This window comes from Watersipora subatra, chromosome 6, assembly GCF_963576615.1.
Source record: "Watersipora subatra chromosome 6, tzWatSuba1.1, whole genome shotgun sequence".
NCBI lineage: Eukaryota > Metazoa > Bryozoa > Gymnolaemata > Cheilostomatida > Watersiporidae > Watersipora > Watersipora subatra.
The window spans coordinates 27648822-27671378 of NC_088713.1; the positions used below are offsets into that span (position 1 = coordinate 27648822).

Consider the following 22557-nt stretch of genomic DNA (forward strand, 5'->3'; position numbering starts at 1 on the left):
ACATAGTTTATCATTAGCTATATTGCAAACAGTTGATTTATCCTTTAAAAACTATTTACAGTTGTCCAGCTGGCTATTTCTGTCCCACGGGGACTTATGACTACAACCTGTTTGAGTGTCCTGTTGGACACTATTGCCCTGAGGCTACACCTGGCAACTTCACCTACCCGTGCCCTCCTGGATCGTTTAATGATCAGGAAAGAGCTAACAACATTAGCTGGTGCAGAGCCTGTGATCCTGGCATGTACTGTGAAGGCTTCGGGAATGTTGTACCAACTGGTAAGGACTCTTAGTGGCTACTGTGACCGATCTTGGACCAATGTCTAGGTTATGCTGTTAGTCTTGTAGTTTATCTAGATATGGTTGAACTTAGTCATGCTCCGTTACATGGATATACAGCTACAAGCTACATAGAATTGCTATGCAAGTATAAACTACAGGCTATATAGCTTTGCTATGCAGGCATTCAGCTACATGTACATATTTTATTTACCACTTCTATACAAGTATGCAAGTACAGGCTATATAGCTTTGCTTGACATGCAAGTATGCAGCTACATGTTTTATATAGCATTGCTATACAAGCATATAAATATAGTAACAAGCTATATAGTATTGCTGTATGGGCATACAGCTACAGACTATATATCATTGCTATACAGGTATATAGCAACTCGCATGCACAACATTTCTAACCCTTTTGCTGTTGGTTACTGCAAAAAACTTTTCCATAGCTCCAGTCAAGTTCATTTGCAAATTTATTTCTTTATAAAAATTATTTATTTTTATTATTATATATATTGTAGATAATATATATATTATAGATAATATATATATTTGAGATAATAGATATATATTATATAATGTATATACTATAATATTATATAATATTAATCATAAATTATAATATATTATATATATGACATATATAATTAACATGTTATATATTTATAATATTTTACATTTATTCTGTTATAAATTATATTTTTATTATTAGAAAAGTTATAAATTTTGTACTATCAGAAAATTTCTGTTGCAGGACCTTGCAATGCTGGCTGGTACTGTAGTGGCGGTTCTGACAGCAATGAAACCTTAACATTCGGGGGCATGTGTCAGCCAGGTACCTACTGTCCAATCGGCTCTGACAAGCCCATTTACTGCGATCCTGGCTTCTATTGCCAATTCACTGAATTGTAAGTACTGCTATTGGGTCAAAACCTTTAAATATTCACTGCTAAACATATTCTTACACTTTCACTAGTAGTTGTCATCTCTCTGCTGATTTGTATAGCCAGAACTATTGCTTTATGTAGCTAACCAGGTTATGGCAATCCAGCTGTTTGTCTCAAGTAGTGTTGTGTTATTTTAGAACATCATTACAGAAAATGGACACGAGTGTCAACTAGTAGTTAGCTAGTAGGCAGCTACTGGGTGCGTGTCAGGTCATATAATGTGCAACTCACTTATGCGATATGCACAAATGCTTTCTTCTTTCATTGAAACTGAAGCTCATAAAGAATAATTGCAAATATGGAACCAATGATATATTTTTGACTTGGCCTGAGTCAAATGAGTTTTTCTATATATAGTGATCGAGTGCGAGATATGGTAAGATGAGGAGAATGCAACTATGTTGCACTATTATAACGGTCTGTTGATATGTTAATAAGATGCCATGAATTGTGAAGGGTCTCTGATTACAATTTGACCGCATATGATGGGAGAGTCATAAGGTGTGGCTGACGTGTCGTAATGAGGTGGCGCTGATGTGACGTCATGAGGTGCTATCATGGTATTGCGCTGTCATGAGGTGATGTCATGACAATGTGTAGTCAGGAGGTGATATCATGACTATGTGTAGTCAGGAGGTGATATCATGACTATGTGTAGTCAGGAGGTGATATCATGACAATGTGTAGTCAGGAGGTGATGTCATGACTATGTGTAGTCAGGAGGTGATGTCATGACTATGTGTAGTCAGGAGGTGATATCATGACTATGTGTAGTCAGGAGGTGATGTCATGACTATGTGTAGTCAGGAGGTGATATCATGACTATCTGTAGTCAGGAGGTTATATCATGACTATGTGTAGTCAGGAGGTGATATCATGACTATGTGTAGTCAGGAGGTGATATCATGACAATGTGTAGTCAGGAGGTGATGTCATGACTATGTGTAGTCAGGAGGTGATGTCATGACTATGTGTAGTCAGGAGGTGATATCATGACTATGTGTAGTCAGGAGGTGATATCATGACTATGTGTAGTCAGGAGATGATGTCATGACTATGTGTAGTCAGGAGGTGATGCCATGACTATGTGTAGTCAGGAGGTGATGTCATGACTATCTGTAGTCAGGAGGTGATATCATGACTATGTGTAGTCAGGAGGTGATGTCATGACCATGGGCCTAAGTTCTAGTGAAGTAGAAGGGCGACTGACTGTTGGTTTTTGTATCTGCAGAGAAACGGTGTCTGGTCCTTGTGGAGCGGGATACTACTGTCCAAACGCATCATCTACAGCTCAAGATATAGACTGTCCCACTGGACACTACTGTCCTCAGGGTAGTGACACACCTCTTCCATGCATGAATGGAACATTCAGTAACAATCTCAGACTAACCAGTCAGGTATATAATATTCTATAAATTACATATAATTTGTCATATATTGATCATCCAAATTTATTGACTATGATGTCAAAAGTTGCCTATGATGTCACATATTATGTTTGATGTCACACAACTCTCATAATCCCAGGAATAGCTCACATCGAGCATTTTTCAACTTTTTTTTTATAATTTCAGCCATGTTTATGTCCTCTGCGAATGTTATAATTCCTGAAAATCGATAAAGACCTAATAATATAATCAATAATAAAATCAATCATCATACGTCAATCAAGGCTACACATTTGATCCGAGGTTTGGTTGATCATGACATCGGATACCGTTGTGATATAACATGATATAATAAACATTTGATACTACTATCTCGTGTTTATGGATGAGATGAGCATGTTGTGATATCGTTAAGTTAATCTTGCAACTGGTGCGAGGGTTTAGGAGACATATGAGAGTTAAGACTTGATTTCCTTGGATTTCGAGGGTTATATTCAAACACTTACCTAGACAGGTTTGTCATGCATTCAGATGGTTACTACAAACGCACTGAACACACAGCGGTCAGCTGATCATTCTTTTTTATTACTCAGCAAGTTAGAGGCTGTTAACTTTTTTGTTCCTACATGCTACTGGTGTTCATTTTATCTAGGAACAGCCGTAAGACTTTAAAATGATCTTTACAAAAGGTACTATTCTATGATGAAGTTTGTGATGTCATATATTCTATTCTAGGATGAGTGTACTCCATGCTTGGCTGGCTATTACTGCGATCAACCAGGTTCTGACGTAACGTCTGCTGAGTGTAGTCAAGGATTCTACTGCCCTGAGGGCCAGTCAACACCCACTCCTTACTCCTATATTTGTCCTGCGGGTAAGGCTATATTTATTATTAACAAGTTCTTGGATAGTGTTATCTTGTTTCTTTTTAATTAAATTGTGATTATAAGATCAACTCTAGGCAGTTTAGTTATATGATTTTGAGACTTTTAGTATACACTGACTAGTACGATAGTCTCAGTAGTAACACCGTCTTATGTTATGAACAAAATAGACTTGAATAAGTGTTTTACTGATTAAGGCAAAAAATCTAGCCTTTCTTTGTTAACTATAATTCCTCAGCCCTTTTTCCATCCTCAACTAATTCACTCCTTCATCATTGCTGTTATCTTCCTGCTTAGAGAATTCTCTTAGCACCGAACAACTAATGGGCGCGTGTTATAATTTGTAAAAAGCTCAATTCACCAGAAAATTTTATTTCAATTATTTGTACAGATCATTGGTTCAATTTTACTAGCATAGTCTTTGTAATCTTGAACATGTGACAATCAGATTATTCGGAGATTTTGTTATAAAATATTTGTCAAATGTTCTTTCAGTTGTGTGAACCTGAGTTGTGTCCCCTTGGCTTGTATGGCGTGTCAAAAGTTTCGTCGCGTGTTTTCTATAGTTGAGTTCCTATAGCTAGGGTTCCTATAGCTAGGGTTCCTATAGCTAGGGTTCCTATAGCTAGGGTTCCTATAGCTAGGGTTCCTATAGCTAGGGTTCCTATAGCCAGGGTTCCTATAGCTAGGGTTCCTATAGCCAGGGTTCCTATAGCTAGGGTTCCTATAGCTAGGGTTCCTATAGCTAGGGTTCCTATAGCTAGGGTTTAATCAGGTTTTTGAGTTATCGTATTCTTTATCAGGTCATTACTGTCTCACTGGATCTGCAGCACCAACCAGATGTGAAAATGGAACATGGACACCAGATGAAGGGCAATATGAATGCAGGCAATGCGACGCAGGTAGGAGTCTGTGACATAGTGGGAACAGTTTTATGTAACTGGTTGTTCTGTAGATAATAACTGGGGTGCATTAATACGACAATTGACCATACTGTAAGGTTATCTCGTTTGATTATAATAAAACATTTATATATTTTATAATCACAGTTTATTATATATGTATATATATTTTTAAATATATAATAAACTGTAGCAATGTAGAATATATAAAAAAAATGCATTCTCACAAATCTCTAGGTTCATAAAAGTAGGCATTGATGTAACAAAGTATCGAAGTCAAATCCTTTGTACCCTAGGACACTTATGTATTCGCCTCATCTAACTTTCGCGTTTTCGCGGAGTCATCCTCTTGCGAAAATTTCATGAGCGAAACTAAACTATTATAACGAAATAGTGAAAACGCGGAATTAAATAGCTTAGTTCATTAATAGTCCAAGAAACAAATGGCAGCAAGCGATCAAATTGCAACATCGATATCAGCGACACAATTCTACCTGCGGTACAATTACAAAGTAGTCCCAAATTGAAAATTTGTTTGTTACCGGTGAACCGAACCTGAGGAATCGAATTATGTTTGTTCCACTGCATTTATTTTCACATCACTATATTTTCGCACTCATCAGAGCTGCAAAATTAAGTTGCAACGATATTTTACTCTGTATGCTACTCACGAAACTAAATACTAGCGAAATATAAGTGTCCTAGGGTATACCATCAGTAGTGTGTGTTACTTATATACAATCAGGCTGTGACTATCCAAATCTGTTGTATTACCATCAGTAGTGTTACTTATATACAATCAGGCTGTGACTATCCAAGTTAATCTCTTCTAATATTTGCTTTGTCAAAATCGTCATGAAGTTGGTTCAAATATTTTCATAAAAGCACATTACTTAGATTTACAAAACTTATTAAAAATATATGTAGTTTAAATAATCATATTAAAATAAATATATTATATAAAACCAAAATAATATAACAATTTGAACAAGATGAAAATACTAAATTAATTAAGTGGCAACTGGTAGCGAGGCTTGTTTTTCTACTTCAGAGACATGTGAGTGGAAGTGTAGATGTGGCAATGCGTAGGTTCAGTGACAGAGTAAGTCGTAGAAATAACGGCATTACTAGCACTAACTTACACTTTACAGTTACACTGCTAAAGTTCTAATTGATTTACTTTGTAAAGCAGTTTATTACTTTTCGTTTAGGTTCAATTTTGTTTTTATTTTTCACCTTCATTTACAAAATGGTTTTAGTTCAAAGTATTTTGCGGGTCACAACAAAATATCTGCTCAAATTTTGCGTCATATGGTAAAAAAAATTGTGTGTGGAGATGATGGTAAGGTAAAGGTTCAACGGATATTTTATTCATAAAAACGAACTTTTAATTACTAACGCTGCTGTGTTAACAATCGATGGAAGATGCTAAACAAGTATATTTGAACAGATGCAAAGTGATGGTCAGTCAAGATGTACTTTCTGTCAGTAACTCATGCCATCATTGTTATGTGTGAATGTATGGCATCTACATATGTGTATATATATATATATATATACATATATGCATATGGATATATATCTCAAAGTCCATCTGTCGATCTGCCTGCCTTCCGGCTATAGCTATTAAATTTTTGGAATAAAGAGTCCATACCGAAGAATATATGATCTTGTACGGACCCTATCCTTCGCCAGTCCGACGCCGTACCAAATAGGCTACAGAGGCTGGTTTGTTTGCTAGCCGATATATATATTTCACAATATGGGAGCAAATACCCAACGGATTTGCATACTACGCAAGGTGATTGCATAACATCACGGAAACAAATAGCTCTCATTAGTAAGCTTACTCAAATTTTCCATTGGCAATATGCCAAGCTAATAGCAAGTGGCAGGCAACTATCATTACTTTTCATTGTTTATAAGCTGATTTTTAATAGCCGGGCAATGCCGGGAAGCACAGCTAATGGATGTATATACACAAGCATACCTTCTATTAATTTGAGTGTTTTAATTCCCATCAGGTTTTTTCGATTTTGATCTTGAAACTTCCTGGCAATCAGGTCAGCTCAAGCATTAAAAACAATGGCAAATGATGAAAAAATACTGATACTTTCTGATAAAATTTCTTAAAATTTTGAGCAAGTTTATCTTTAACTCAATGATGTTGATGGCGAGATCTAGAAATCAGCTCTTCTCTGAAATCTAGAAGTTCATCTTTCAGTTCCTGTTCATAGTCTCACATTATTTTTTTAAGGTTTCTACTGTGACAACACCAACAGTGCAGTGTCAGACTTGAGTGGCTTCCCGTGTCCAACTGGTCACTACTGTCCGAGTGGTACTGCCTTTGCTACTCAGTTTCCCTGCCCTCCCGGTACAATCAACAATGAGACACGACGGACATCTGCTGATGAGTGTCAGGCCTGTCCTGCAGGCTTTTACTGTGAGACTTATGGAGAGGAGCTCCCTGATGGTCTTTGTTCACCCGGGTACACGGATTTCCATGGCATCATCAATGTCCCATTCATATGCTTTCTCATTCATAACTAAAGTTGCCTTACTTGAAAATGAAATACTTGAAGGTTTAATAACTTAAATGAGTTGACTAGCTTATCATTTGCTAGCTCAGTTTGTTTGTTTGTTTCTCTTGTATTTTCAAGTACAACCTTAATGAAACACTATGCCAGATAGCACTTGCCAAAGCTAAAAGTTATTTGTTAAATTGTCAGATTAAACTAGTCTCAGTTTTACTTTACACCGCTATAAATGATCTAATATAGATGTCTGTTCACTAATATACATGTCTATGAACTAATGTTGATGACTATGAACTAATATAGATGTCTGTCAACCAATGCAGATGTCTGTCAACTAATACAGATGTCTAAGAACTAATATAGATAGATGTATGTGACCTAATGTACAGATGTCTGTAATGAATGTAGATGACTGTTCACTAATACAGTTGTCTATGATCTATTATAGATGTCTGTGGATTAATATAGATGTATTATAGCTCATTGGTATTATTTGAATTCAAATTTCAGAACTCTTGATACAGTTGTGTAGAGGCTCCTCATGTAATTTAGTAACTGGAGGCTTTTTTGCTATTTCTACAGATACTACTGTAATGGCAGTGTAATCGAACGATTTCCAGAAAACTTGATCTGTCCACTCGGGAACTATTGTCCAGAAGGCTCTGAATATCCCAGCCCATGTCCTAGTGGCACCATCACTCTGGAAACAAGGCTATCCAACATCACGCAGTGTATTTCATGCCCGGCAGGCAAATACTGCACACCTGCCAACTCTCGTCTTGGTATGTTATATCCATTCCGACTGACATGAGCTGTAGTTGCTTGCTGTGTGGAATACTTTAGTAGACATGTCATCAGTTGGCAACTCTAACTTTTATTTCTTTCTGCAGCTTAACTATTTTGCTATGGTAAGTCTTTACGACGACTTGTCTAAGTACCTTTACACAAACACTCATCATGAATCACAGTTAAAAGTTTGTCGCAATAAGTTTACGATACCGACTGAGTTATCATGGCGTCTCAGTAAAACAAGGTGGTTAGTTCCTACTATATTCAAAATTCACACATTTTGTATCAAAATTAGGTAGTTTTCGGTTTACGATGGATGAAAAGAACAATGGTAAATAGTGAGCTGAGCATATCTTTAACATTATGCCTTTTTTCTCTACAGTCGGTTTTACTAACTTGGAAAAAAGTTAAACAAAACTACTATATTTCAAATATAATATATTTGATTCTTCCAGAATCTTCTATTGATTTCAAAGATTTTTATATTGAAGCTTTCAGACAAAAAACTCTAGTGTTTACAGAAAAACTACAGATCGTTCGAGATTTTCAAAAAAATGATTCCATAGTAGCAAGCGAAAAGATTCCTTCTGTGAAAGCGTTAGAAGAGCCATTTTAAAAATATATAAAAGTTCTATCTTTACTTTACTTAGCAGTAATAGTACTGGCTACTATAAAATTAATAATTAGTATTAATGATAATATTATATTATAATGATATAATAATAAACATTAGGTGAAAGGGTGGCAGGAGGAAATGACACAGGAGACACTAGTAAGTACACCGAGTATTCACATTTATTGCATGGAGTTACCCCCTCTCTGCTCCCACTCCAGATCATCTATCATGACATGCAGACTAGCCATTGCATGCTGCTGAGTGGTATTACAGTGTGGTATCCTCACTCCGTTTGTGATTATTTTTTTGATTTTTAATTATTCGACAATAATCATATTATAAACAAAGTATATTATAACAAATATTTTTAGCAGCTTTGCATTGAGTTGCAACCATGTTACTCATTTCAATCACTATGTTTCTTTGACGCGGTTAATTTGCACGTCTGCGTCATCCGCAAGATGGAAACGGCAAAAACTCGCAAGTCAAGCGAGTTTTGTTACTCACAATATTTAATGCTCGCGAAAGATTGAAACGGCACTCGTAAATGATGCGCAAGAAATTGTAAATGCACTCGTAAATGTCGTGTAAGCTATTATTATATACCTGTTAACTATACATATATAATGTATATAACGTATAGTTAACAGGTCTATGGCTATTACACTCTAAACATTCTCACACTTCAGTCATTTTTAGTTTTCCATTGTTAACATTCTCTATACTTTAGTCATTTCTATTTGAGCCGAATGACTTCTCACATAAAATTCCTTATCTTTTTTAACAAAGCGCTGCGAATGTCACAACATGCCATAACATGCGAATGTCACAACATGCCATAACATGCGAATGTCACAACATGTCACAACATGCCATAACATGCGAATGTCACAACATGCCATAACATGCGAATGTCACAACATGTCACAACATGCCATAACATGTGAATGTCACAACATGCCATAACATGCGAATGTCACAACATGCCATAACATGCGAATGTCACAACATGCCATAACATGCGAATGTCACAACATGTCACAACATGCCATAACATGCGAATGTCACAACATGCCATAACATGCGAATGTCACAACATGCCATAACATGCGAATGTCACAACATGCCATAACATGCGAATGTCACAACATGCCATAACATGCGAATGTCACAACATGCCATAACATGCGAATGTCACAACATGCCATAACATGCGAATGTCCCTTCAAACACTTATTACATGGTAACTCGACAGGCACACAATTCCAAACTCACATCACACGCTTTATGGCATTGTGAATGGCTTGCCAGATGATTTTAGACAAAATAATGAGCTAATACATACTCATTGATACGGAGGCAGCCTTAAACTATGTGATCTAAACTTCTCCTTCGTAATTTCAGCACCTCAACTATTCCGAATATGTGTAGAAAAATAAATTTTAAAGTATTTCCTGTGAGCACACACGTTCATAACATGGATACACACGCTGCCAACAAATGCAACAAAATACAAATACAAAAAATGTCTCTATGTAAACACAGTTGTCCAGTTCAAAAAGTCTGATTACTAAACTCAAATCTTAGATCTGATGGTGAAAGAGATCAATTAAATTTTCTATTAACTCTACTTTGGGCATTCTCAACTGCCCAAATGATCAATTCAAAAGAATGGCTTTGGTTGTTTAATAAGGAAATTACTATAAGAAATTAATAATAATAAGGAAATAAGATAAAATAGTTAGCGGTCTATTATATATATATAGCTAGCGCCTCAAGGTCTATGCAAATCTAACAAGTTTCACAGAAAAATTTGTTTTCAAATTTAGCCATAAAGTTCATGACAAAGTTTTGTGTTATCCATCTACCCAACAAAATTTTTGAAAAGCGTTCTAGTTAGGAGATAGGTCAGCCTTTACCGAGTGGTATGCACTGAGTGGAGAACTAAATGGTTTGCAGTCTTTCTATCCTTGAGATCAGACTTTGTCAAAGGGTTTGAATGATTTTTGGCATCATTAGAATCTCTGAATTCTATAATTTCGTGTCAACTGCCACTCTTCTCTCTCATTGTTGACTATGTTAGGTGTATCTCCTTTATTCTATGTTTATGAAGCATGAACGCCGACCGCTAGCAAGGTAAATCAATTATAGTTGATACTCCTACAATGTAAAGAATCCGTTCCAGGAACGTTTACGTTCTAGGGATTTTACGTAATACAAACAGTAAAATACATGGGAATTGCCTAATCCCTTTTAAGATATTTTTTAAATTCACTTGTTTATTCCTTCATGAAGGAAAATAATTTGACTTAACTTCCTAATGTAGTGGCTGAAAGTAACTAGTATTATTGATTCGTATCGACAACTTCTCTCTTGTTTCTCATCACTTTCTATAATTTAGGGTCCGTGAATATATTAATTCTACGTTAAGTCAAGGGGAGTTCAATGCCAATTTAATTTTAATTTTTTTGTCTATTTTTGGACAGCAAGATCTCTGCTGCTAAGAAAGAAAAATATTGCTCATGTCTGAAATAAAGTGAAACAAAAATGTATCCATAAAAATAACAGTAACTGTCTGTCCGTTCGTCAGAATTGGCATTGTAGGGTTATTCTAACTTAAGTTGCAATTAACGTTATTCATTATAGTGGCATCTATTGTATAATTCTATACTTTTTGGGCATTACTTTAGTAAATCTACTACTATGCTATCTTTAACACACCTTTAATAACCTTTGCTCCCCTTTTGTCCGCATACAGGCATAGCACCAGACTGTGATGCTGGATTTATCTGTACTGGAGGCTCAGACACCCCTATACCTGCTGACTACATAGTTGGATACCCCTGTCCCGAGGGCCACTATTGCGAGGCTGGTGACACAGTACCCCGACCTTGTATTGCAGGTAAGGGCAAGTTTCTATGGTTATACTCGCATCTGTTTTATTAGTGTGAACATTGTTGTTAACACACTGTTGTTCTCATAATTGTTTCATTATTTTATGTAATTAATTGAAGGAGTTATCCTTTCTTGGTCTCACAAACAATTTATACAAAACACCATGTATGATTATATGAATGCTTGTTCCAACATACAATGATTCTATCACATGAAGCGGATTGTCATACCTTATTCACTAATTGGTTGCTTTACCAGAATAACCTTGACTCTCTTGTAAGTGATTGACTTGCCTATGCTACTAGGGAGCTACAGCCCTGTAAAACAGCTGGCTGTCTGTGAGCCGTGCCCCTTGGGTGAGACATGTCCGTATGAGGCTATGAACGACACACTCATCTGCCCAGCAGGATTCTACTGCCCTGGTGGCTCGTATGGAAACGGTGAAGCCTGTCCTCTAGGTAACTCTTCCTAATGCCACTGTTCCATATTGTTAGCTATGGGATTCCTTAGCCCATTACAGCTTCATATCACATGTACTAAATCAATTTAAATATCGTTACTCTTTATTATATTTCACCGTAAATTATTAATGAATCATAATGATAATAATAAATATAATAGTAGTATTTATTACATTATAATATAGGTCATATATAACATATATAATAAAATATCATATATTCAACTATTGGGTAGATGTCTTTTACAAATTGTTTTTACTTATTAGACTTTCAAATCGCTTGTGCTACTAAAATCTGAAATGAAAATACATCTTCTTTTAAACCCTTGTATACTTATGTTTTTATTGAAGTACAGTAATTGCTTTTGCAAATTTAGTGAGTTTATTGCTGCCATTTCTAACAAAACTTTTCAGGTTGAACTATTCTATTATCTTTTATTTGTTAGAAACTTTATCATTGTTTCCTTTCATCTTTAAACCTCTTCAATTGCTCAGAAATACTTATTTCTTCTTGTAGGTACTTACAATGCTGTCACTGGCAGCAAGGACATCGCAGCCTGCACCAGCTGCCCTGCTGGTAAATACTGCTCATCGGAGGGTTTGACTGCTCCTACTGGGGACTGCTCCGCTGGCTTTTGGTGCAAGATGGGCTCGGACAGACCCACCCCAACTGATGCTGTTAATAGCTATTGCCCAGTTGGCTATTACTGTCCTCAAGGCATAGAAATTCCTACTCCCTGTCCATCTGGGACCTATCGAGATCAGGATAGTACGTTATATGCTTATCTGTGTGAGGGACGCCTTGCTGTCACCCCTAACTCCTTGTTAGCCCTAGCTTCTTGTCACCCCTAACTCCTTGTTAGCTCTAGCTCCTTGTCACCCCTAACTCCTTGTTAGCTCTAGCTCCTTGTCACCCCTAACTCCTTGTTAGCTCTAGCTCCTTGTCACCCCTAACTCCTTGTTAGCTCTAGCTCCTTGTTACCCCTAACTCCTTGTTAGCTCTAGCTCCTTGTCACCCCTAACTCCTTGTTAGCTCTAGCTCCTTGTCACCCCTAACTCCTTGTTAGCTCTAGCTCCTTGTCATCCCTAACTCCTTGTTAGCTCTAGCTTCTTGTTACCCCGAACTCCTTGTTAGCTCTAGCTCCTTGTCACCCCTAACTCCTTGTTAGCTCTAGCTCCTTGTCACCCCTAACTCCTTGTTAGCTCTAGCTCCTTGTCACCCCTAACTCCTTGTTAGCTCTAGCTTCTTGTTACCCCGAACTCCTTGTTAGCCCTTCGTAACTCTTTAACTGCTCTGTCAACTCTAGTCCTAGAACTTTTTCACCCCTAGCCTTAGCTCTTAAGTGCAGAAAATATTTGGCATACTTCAATAACTTACTGTTTCGTCTCTTTACTGTCAGGCACTTTAGATAGAGCGTGCTTCACAGTAATAGTGAAACCAAGAATTCAATTGCTTGCGCATTTCTATTTTGCAAAAATAAAAATTGTTCCTATTAGACCTATTTTTACTTAGCAGTTTAAAAAGTTTTTTCTCAATATTTTGAATCTTGGATCACAATTGAATCTGGACTGTTTTAATAATCTACCTTGTAATAAACAATAGCAGTGTAAACAGCAGCAGATACAGTGGTGATCGCAATTATGGAACCACTTAACATAAACCCATTTTTGGTTAATTCATGTATTGTTCTGTCTATATTATGTGAATTATGACAATATGCACATCAATGCAACTTAATTTGACATAATTTTAGAACCTAGCTCTATAAAAGTTGATTGGCAGTGTTTTTAAGTTCCTTTAGAGTATTTCTAGCATCTTAGTATTTGGTATGACATCATAAACCTTGACTGACCTGATAATATATAACATTTGGTGGTAGACAGAATGTCTAGAAAATTTGCTCTTCAAATATGTATAATATGTATAGTCTGAGATTATAGGGAATGGGAGTTTATGCAATGAAAAAGATTATTATGAAATTACCAGACGGTCCCATAAATGCAATCACCACTGTAGTTGTAATAATATCTGCTGATATTATTACAGCAGTAATAATATCATGTTACTGTTATAAAGTTAGCAGTGACATAATATTTAACAATTTCACTTATATCATGTTACTAAAACTTGAGGTAGTGAATTAGTTGTATATGTTAGCTCTTATTTCAGTAGCTATTTACAGAAATGATCTCCTATCCCTTCTGCTGTGGATGTTTATCAAAACAAGTATTATGTCTTCAGGTGGAAAATCGGTGGATGACTGCTCTGTGTGTGACGCTGGCATGTACTGCGCTGGCAGTAATCTGACAGAGCCAACAGGTATCTGTTCTGAGGGCTACTATTGCCCATCTGATGCTGCCATTGGCTCTTCTAGGCCTGCAGCGTACATCTGTCCAGCTGGGTACTTTTGCACCAACAACTCTGCTCATCCGCAACCCTGTCCAGCTGGTAAGTATCTTTGTATTAACTTTTCCTTTCTGAAACAACATCTTTCTCTCATGTTTAACTGTTCCACTACTGCGCTAAATTCGCTATTCTCATCAAATTAATTCAAACGGATTTTTGAAAAATCGATATACCACTAGTAATTAAGCAATATTTCGAAAACCAATGCAGATATTGTTTTACTGTAAAATGCATCTTATTCAGAACCAAATTCTCTACAAGATAAGTAAAAAATTGTTTAGTGAATCCCACTCTTGCAAAATTTCTGACACTTTCTTTGCATTGAACGAATGCGGTGAATTTTTTGTTGCCATGGCGATAGCAAAAGGTGAAGTCTGTCCTCTAGGTAACGCTTCTTAATGCCACTGTTCCATGTTGTTAGCTATGGAATTCTTTAACCCATTACAGCTTCATATTACATGCACTAAATCCATTTAAATATCGTTACTATTTATTATATTTATCTGGTTTTCTCATTTTGAAAAATAATTAGAAATGGAATTGCTTAGAAAAAGATTTTCGATTGGTTGTTCATGATTGGCAACAAGGTTGTTTCGTTGGAGACAAAATTTGATTGGACTAGCTAATGCGCAGGCTTTTTAATAAAAAGAAAAGTTAAACCCTATTGATTAGCCGATTCATCAGCTTATGGTCTGTACTTATATTACCACGATCGCCAATACATCGGCTCACAGTAGTAAAAAAGTTAAACTTCTTGTCTGTTTTCTCAGCTTTCTTTCCTCCTCTTTATGTTTGACAGTTACATTGAGCTGCCATGCAGTCAGATAACAAGACGTGCAGGCAAATTACATCTCCGTTGCAGACTTTTCTGACACTGGCGGAGAGTTTGCTAATGTCTAATAACTTTTTCCAGGGTGCTTTGGTCATTTTCAAAATTTAATCTGCAAAGTTCAATGATGTGTTAGTTGGAGTTCATTTTGTAAACTTATCACATAGGCAATGTGTAAAATCATAGCACTACATATTTCAATATAACCTTAAGTAGAGCTCATGTTGCCAAAAATAGTTAACTTGTGGCAATAGGAGCAAGTTATAGTGAGATTAGCAAACCTATGATCATAACTATAGCACCTGTTACCCTTGTCAATCATAAGTATACTTTTATCCCTGTCAATCATAAGTATAGCGCCTGTTACCCTTGTCAATCATAAGTATAGCACCTGTTATTCTTGTCAATCATAAATATAGCACCTGTTACCCTTGCCAAACATAAGTATAGCACCTGTTACTCTTGTCAATCATAAGTATAGCACCTGTTACCTTTGTCAAATAAATAATAAATTCTAACAATGTTGCCAATGTAGAGTACTACCAACCATATGAAGGGACCACCTACTGTCTTCGATGTCCAGCTGGCTACTTTTGCCAAAAAAATTCTTCTACACCCGAGATCTGCCCTGAGCACAGGTACTGTCCTAACGGGACGCAGTCACCCGTCCCCTGTGACCTTGGCACATTCAGGAATGACACTGGCGGTACTTCGCAGGATGACTGTGTCCCTTGTCCACCAGGTAGGCAGTCAGAGTAGAACCGGTTGGTGGTAAGACCCTGGTCATTCTCTTCCGTTAAAAACATGGTTAAGCCTTTTTTATCTTTTGTCACTTGTTTAGTCACAAATACAATTAGATCTGACTAGGACTCTCTCACGCATAGGACCAACCAATAACTAGACCTATTACTCAACCAATAACTAGACCAGTAACTGGATGAATTACTCCATCAAATACTTGACCAATAACTCGACCAATTACTCGACCTACCACTCGACCAATTAATACGCCAATAACTCGACAACTTACTGGAACAATAATTTTATCAATTACTCGACCAATAATTCAACCAATAACCCTGCCAATAACTAGACCAATAGCTCAGCCAATAACTAGGCCAATAATTCGATCACTTACTGGACCAATAATTCTACCAAAAACTCAACCAATAATTCAACCAATTACTTGACCTACTACTCGACCAATTACTAGACCAATAACTCGGCCAATCGCTAGGCCAATAATTCGACCACTTAATAATAGAACCATTAATTCTACCAAAAACTCGACCAATAATTCAACCAATTACTCGACCTACCTCTCGACCAATTACTCAACCAAAAATTCAACCAATAAGCCAACTACTAACTCTACAAATAATTCAACACATAAAAAGACATGTACACTAACTACTACATACAGGAACTATTCCTGCTCCCAGTTCTATTCCTGCTAGTAGCAGCTTTAAAAAAATGTAAATAGAGTGATGATGGAAAACAGGATAGTTTCTGTGAATCTGGTTATAGATAGGCCCAGAATAGAACAGTAATATAACAATATCCCTAGTCTATGGCGCATGTTCGGTATACTTTAGGAAAGTACTGCATAGATGGTACCGTCCAAGGAGACTGCAATGCTGGCTTCCTGTGCATCACTGGAAGCATGACACCAACACCTACACAACCTGAAGTTAATGCTACCGTGGGCACCCTATGTCCATATGGTCGATACTGTCCAGCTGGTACTATTGTACCCGAGTCGTGTGAACCTGGAACCGTGAGTTATTCATCAGCTTGTCAGAAAAAATCTTTTTATATTCCTTGGGATTGATGTAAAACATGGCACTGTTTTCACATGATTAACCATAAAGAGTTGTGTTTCCTTTATTTTTATTTTTCATGTGACCGTTAGCTATTAAATTTATGTTAACTTAAGATGAATTCCGCCATGTTCTCTCAGTTGCAAGTATATTTTATGTAGATTAATAATAAAAGTTGAATCATGCTTTGTGCCACAACCCTAAAAGACTCCATTTTATGCCTGTTTCTGATCATCCTATCATCATGTTTTTAAACATTTATGTTGCTTTTCATATGTTTAAAATCCTAGCTTTTGTTTTTTAAAGTCATTTGGAGTTACTTTTCCTTGCGCAGTTCAGGCATATACTTGAAAGTCATATTTGAGTAAATGGTCGAATTTCATAAAACTACCTCTATTTGGATGAGTCATTGACAAATCCTCACCTGGTTTTATTTTCCATTTCTGTTGGTATTGAGAGCTAGCTAGGAATTCATGTCATTGGATGTTTTTCCTTAATTTTTATTAAGGTTTGCTATTATTTATAGCCTTTTACCAAATTCTCCTGTTTTTTATTTTCCTCTGTGACAACCAGATATTTCATATCTTCTTTTAAGATGCATAAATCTCCTGTGAAAGTATTTCTCCCGTCTGCTTTCCACATGAACATTTGGCAAATATTTTCGGCGTGATATCTATCTCAGCACCGCCCATTTAGTTATGCTTATCTTAATGTAGAGGATACAATGAGTGCATTCTTGCGTCACGCCCCCATCCAGTGACAATTACAGAGATTAAAGCTGCTAGAATTAAATCTTATTTGTCTGATTCATCTACAGGTTATTAGCAAAAAAGGAGCTTCATCTGAGGATGACTGCGGTGTCTGTCCTGCTGGGAGAATATGTCCTGAACAAGCTACTGAATCAGAGCCCTGCAACCCAGGTATGAGCTTTCTCTTGCAATATATAACAAACAAGTGGAGTGAGCGCGCAGTGCTTGAGGTAATGAGAGCCCGTTCAGTTTGTAGACAACTCTTCGGGTTTATGGGTGACACTCTGATAATGAAAAGGGTTCAAATTTCAACCAATGATTACATACCAAATGACCATAGAGTTACACGTTATGTTTGTACATACTAACGTGTGCAGACAAATAAGTCCAGAAAAGAGATCTGCAGGTTTACAAATACACTTGAAACCAGCTAAAGCTTTAAGATGTACTTACATCTTCACTCATCCAATTGTGATCTCATCTAATCTAATCTCATCTTTCACTCATCTCTCACTTCTATCTAATTGTAACATTGTATTGTATCTAATGAACACAGTCTTTTCTGAACACAGTTTGCGTATACTAATATGATCTACTGTCAGCAAATATACAGTTTGTTACGCTGGAAAGTTGTTTCTGTTGGATTTCTGAGATTTACTGATTGAGCAACTCTCTAGTGGCTAATTGAATGTTTCTACCAACTGCTACGGATTCAATGCCCTCAGATCAATATGTTGTTGCACTGAAAATCGATGTCTTGTTCCTGCTTTTGCATACTTTCCATCTATTATTTACATTTCTTTTAGGCTACTTCTGTCCATACAACCAGAATGAGACAGCGTGTCCCATGTATACATACAATGAGCTCTCCGAGGCTAGCAATGCCACTTGGTGCAAAGATTGCCCAGCAGGCTACTTTTGTGACGCTGTGGCAATCGCTAACTACAGCAGGTTCCCGTGTCCAGCTGGTTTCTTTTGCGAGCAGGCCTGTAATGAGCCGATTGCATGCCCAGGAGGAACCTACAGGTACTATTTTGAGATTTTGATTAATTCTAAAGCCTGGTTCCATATACGCCGCAAGCACCGATGGCAAGATTGCCGGGCTATCGTCGGTGGAATAGGAACATACGCGCCGAGTATCGCCAGTATTTGCTGGCGATCAGTTTGAGAGTTCAGCGCTGTTCAACCTTCAAAAGGAGCCGCAGGTAAAACTTTTTAAAAATGCACTCTACAAGTGAAGGTCGGCACTTTCGAAACAGCATGGCGAGCGACCATCTTTATGCGATCATTGGCGACGCAGCCATATGTGAACTTAAGCCACTGAGCCTAGCCCTCAAGTGTTTTGCTACACGAGATTATCGCCAGAGTCCAACAGCCTATATATGAGAACCAGGGTTTAGAATTGTCTGCAGTTTCTAAGCTTGTGCAAGGACATTTAAAACTACCTTCACAATTCAGTGCTTACCATTTGTGGGACAAGTTTGTTTTCGAAGTTATCTCCTCCCCGGGCAAATTAATTTCAGAAAATTGTTTACAAATGTTACTTTGACTATTTCGGTGATAGCTCAAAAAACAGTTTGTTTGTTTTTTATGAACCCGGCTTAAAAATGATCTAGAAAATTTTCTACAGCATGATGCTAATAGTAATGATAACAACATTACATCATTGTTGTCATTGAGGTTGCCATGGTTTTAATGACTTGTGCATCTGAGAAGATTCCAAGCTTGTGCGGAGATTTAATTCTATTTTTTAACTTATGTGCTGAGACTGGCAGTAATGAGTGCATAACAGAAATGGTAATAATAGCAGCATTAATTCCTGTCAAACTTTCTACATCTCTATTCATAGAAAGCCAGTTTTGCAGAAATCCAAAGGAGTCGTCTTCTCGTGAATTGCTGTTTTCTGGCTAGTCCTTTGGTCCCTAGCATGTAGCATCTCTTCCTGAGGCTAATTTTTAAAATATAATGACTAGTTACTGCTGCAGGATTCTTTTGTTTACCTAGTCTTCACTCTACCAGTCCTCCACTTATATAACAAACACTTTATTATATATTATTTATATAAACATAAATAACACATAACAAATATATAATAAATCATTATTGTTGATAGCTAATTGTCATTCTTTAGGGATATGACTGGCGCTGAGTCTATTCAGGACTGTTTCCTTTGTCCTGCTGGTTATTACTGCCCGTCCCTCAATGAAACTGTCAACCCAAGTATTTCAGCTAAAAAATGTGATGATGGTTCTTACTGTCCAGATGGAAGTGCTATACAGATAAACTGTACCGCAGGTAAGCACAGGTGGAACAGTTCAATCTTGCTACAGGAAAACAAATGGGAGGAAAGCGTAATTGTGAGCCCTTTTTGTGTCGGTGAATTTTTTATAACGGTTTTATTGTGACAAATGTTTACCTGGTTGAATTAGTGAAATGAAGGGTGCTCTAGCTTATAGACAGACCTTTCAGTATTTAACAGTTTAAATCCCAGGCCTGAAGTAGTTTGTGTAGTTTTGTATCAGTGGATCAAACTTGTCCGATAAAACTTAACCGCATGCTTTCACTTTTCCTCTTTTGGTTTTGGCAGGAATATAAAATTCTGACCGATTGGTGCGTTCTCAGTATAGTTCTGTAGTTCCAAGTCGATTGAACTGCTAGTTGGTGTGATTTCGCCGAAATCCTGATGACATTTCAAACGAACCAAACGATGAAAATCATCTGCTTATAATCTGTTGATATTTTTAGTACTGAAGGCTCAGAATTAGACTCAAATAATGATAGTGCTTCCAGCGCAAACATTCAGACTAGATCAGAAGTTACTGCCATTGCTACTGCCAGCTGAAAGGCAATTCGATAATGAATAAAATAATTTGATTTCAATAATTTTGAAGACTGCACACAATGAGGTCTATATCTCAGTGTGACTATGCAATCAAGCTTTATTAAAAAAGAGTATAATGGTGAAGCAAAACATACATTCTTTCATTTACGTTTATAATGTATGTACTCTGTTTATCATAATAATAATAAGTACATTTAGCGGGCTTAGCGCTTGGTTCATTGTAATAAATGTGTTGAAAATTATGTCACTAAATACATTTCCGTGACTTGGTTGTGAAAAGACGGTGAAGAATAGGGCATGGAACCTGCCAGTGACAATGATCTATCAGTTACCCCAAATCATCACCTGATGCTATTTACTCTATTTGATATCTGGTTGCTTTCTACAAGCTTAAAGCATTAAAATTGTATCCAGTTCAAAAGGAGTTGTGCTATCATAAGGAGTTGTGCTATCATAAGGAGTTGTGCTATCATAAGGAGTTGTGCTATCATAAGTGCTTTGACAGTCGATGGAAAGTTGTTAATACTGTCTAGGGTCAGGGTTCCTGCTAGACGTACAAGATTAGCTTTCAAACTGTTAAATATAGTGAAAAACTGAAGGCTGTGTATCGTTGTGTTATCGATGCATTTTATACAATCGTAGGTCCATTTTCCATGTTGCAGTAACTTTTAATCATCTTTTATGCACATTGATTAGCCTATACATGAAAAGTGTACATGTGGATATATTTTATTGCCTTCAATGCTTATATGTTTTTGTCAGCAGTACATTTTCATTATGCATGAAACTTTGTACTTGAGGATAGTTTAGAAAATCAGTCTCTGTAGAAGTTCTTCAATACTCCAGTAGACTATTCTAGAATATATCTATAAGTAGGTTGTCAGTCACTTGCAGCTGTCAGTCATAGCTGTGAGAACAACTAAGCTTGGCTGGCATCTGTTCCCATCTGAAATGTGACTCTAGGGTTATTTGCATAAGTTGAACTAATTTTCTCTAGCCTGTGTCCCAAGACAATTATATTCCTTTCTACAGTCAGCGAATATAGGAATATAGCAATCATCCTGGATGACACGCATGCATTGTCTCACATTTTGTCGATTTTAACAGGCTATTACTGTTACAACGCCGAGGTACAGCAGCCTTGTGCTGCTGGGTACTACTGCCCTCAGCGCAGCTCCTCACCAATACCATGTCCAGCCGGACATTATTGTGGTGCCCCCGAGTGCAATGCCACAATACCAGGTAGGATTTAAGCTATTTCATTTTTTATTAGAAAAGTCACGATGTAGTCATGTAGGTTGTATTTCATCTTTCTCATTTTTTCACAAACATAGCACTTAACTTTTGTCATATAGTTAGTCTCTATACCAGGGTAACTTACCGACATACCCCCATATGGAGCTGCAATTCCAGCATGGAAACAGTTGTAGTCATTCTATCGTGATTTTTTGTCGCTCTTTTGAAACGAAACACTTGTGCGATGTGCCATCTTCACGCCATGCAATGGCCTCAGCGACTAATGGCATCACCTTTGTGTGAACCCATAGGTCTTGCTTTCCTGTTGCTTAGTATACTGAAATTTTTGTTGAAACACTCTAGTCAATCGCTTTTTAATTGAAACTGAAAATAGCAGAAGGGGAGGCTGTATGGAACAACCCTGAAATCAAAATGTTCTCTGACTACCTGATCGAGCACGAGCTTACAAAATCTTAGATAGTAAAAGGCCTTGACCTTTTAAAGATACAACTTTAGCATAAGGCCTCGCACAACCATTACTATTATAACCCCTATGGAAACATGATCTGCTTGTTGGCCCAGCGTAGAACTTAGGTACTGGTGCACCCAGGCTTCCCTACACTATCACTGTATGGAGACTTAGCAATAGTCAGAGGGCTGATAGTATGTTTATATGTTTGAATCTCATTAAGTTTTCATGGCTGCCATCTTAGTACATGACACAATGATTCACTCATTAGTAAACTGCAATAGTATTAGGTGTAACTTTTATTAACCTCCCGCAAGTCCACAATTTCTCTCATGACCTCATGACTTAACTAAACTGGAAGATTTGGAGTTGTAATCTGTTGTAAGTCTCTTTTTGGTTTTATTTCATTTGTAGTTTATTACAAATACGAGGCTTACGAGTTGTTGTTCTTTGAATGGCCTGTTAAATGCATAATAATATATAAAATAATGTGAGATGTGGG

At 37.0% G+C, this 22557-nt stretch overlaps 1 protein-coding gene across 1 annotated transcript in view; it reads left to right on the forward strand.

The window, feature by feature from the left end:
• LOC137398177 (uncharacterized) overlaps positions 1–22557 on the forward strand; it is a 300195-nt gene that overhangs the window by 213851 nt on the left and 63787 nt on the right. The window contains 17 exon segments of the mRNA XM_068084283.1: positions 62–279; positions 1040–1193; positions 2464–2629; positions 3356–3494; positions 4308–4406; positions 6664–6895; positions 7526–7725; positions 11107–11250; positions 11549–11701; positions 12221–12472; positions 13946–14152; positions 15475–15681; positions 16535–16716; positions 17577–17679; positions 18315–18534; positions 19640–19803; positions 21458–21597. Coding sequence (XP_067940384.1) covers positions 62–279; positions 1040–1193; positions 2464–2629; positions 3356–3494; positions 4308–4406; positions 6664–6895; positions 7526–7725; positions 11107–11250; positions 11549–11701; positions 12221–12472; positions 13946–14152; positions 15475–15681; positions 16535–16716; positions 17577–17679; positions 18315–18534; positions 19640–19803; positions 21458–21597 — 2980 coding nt within the window.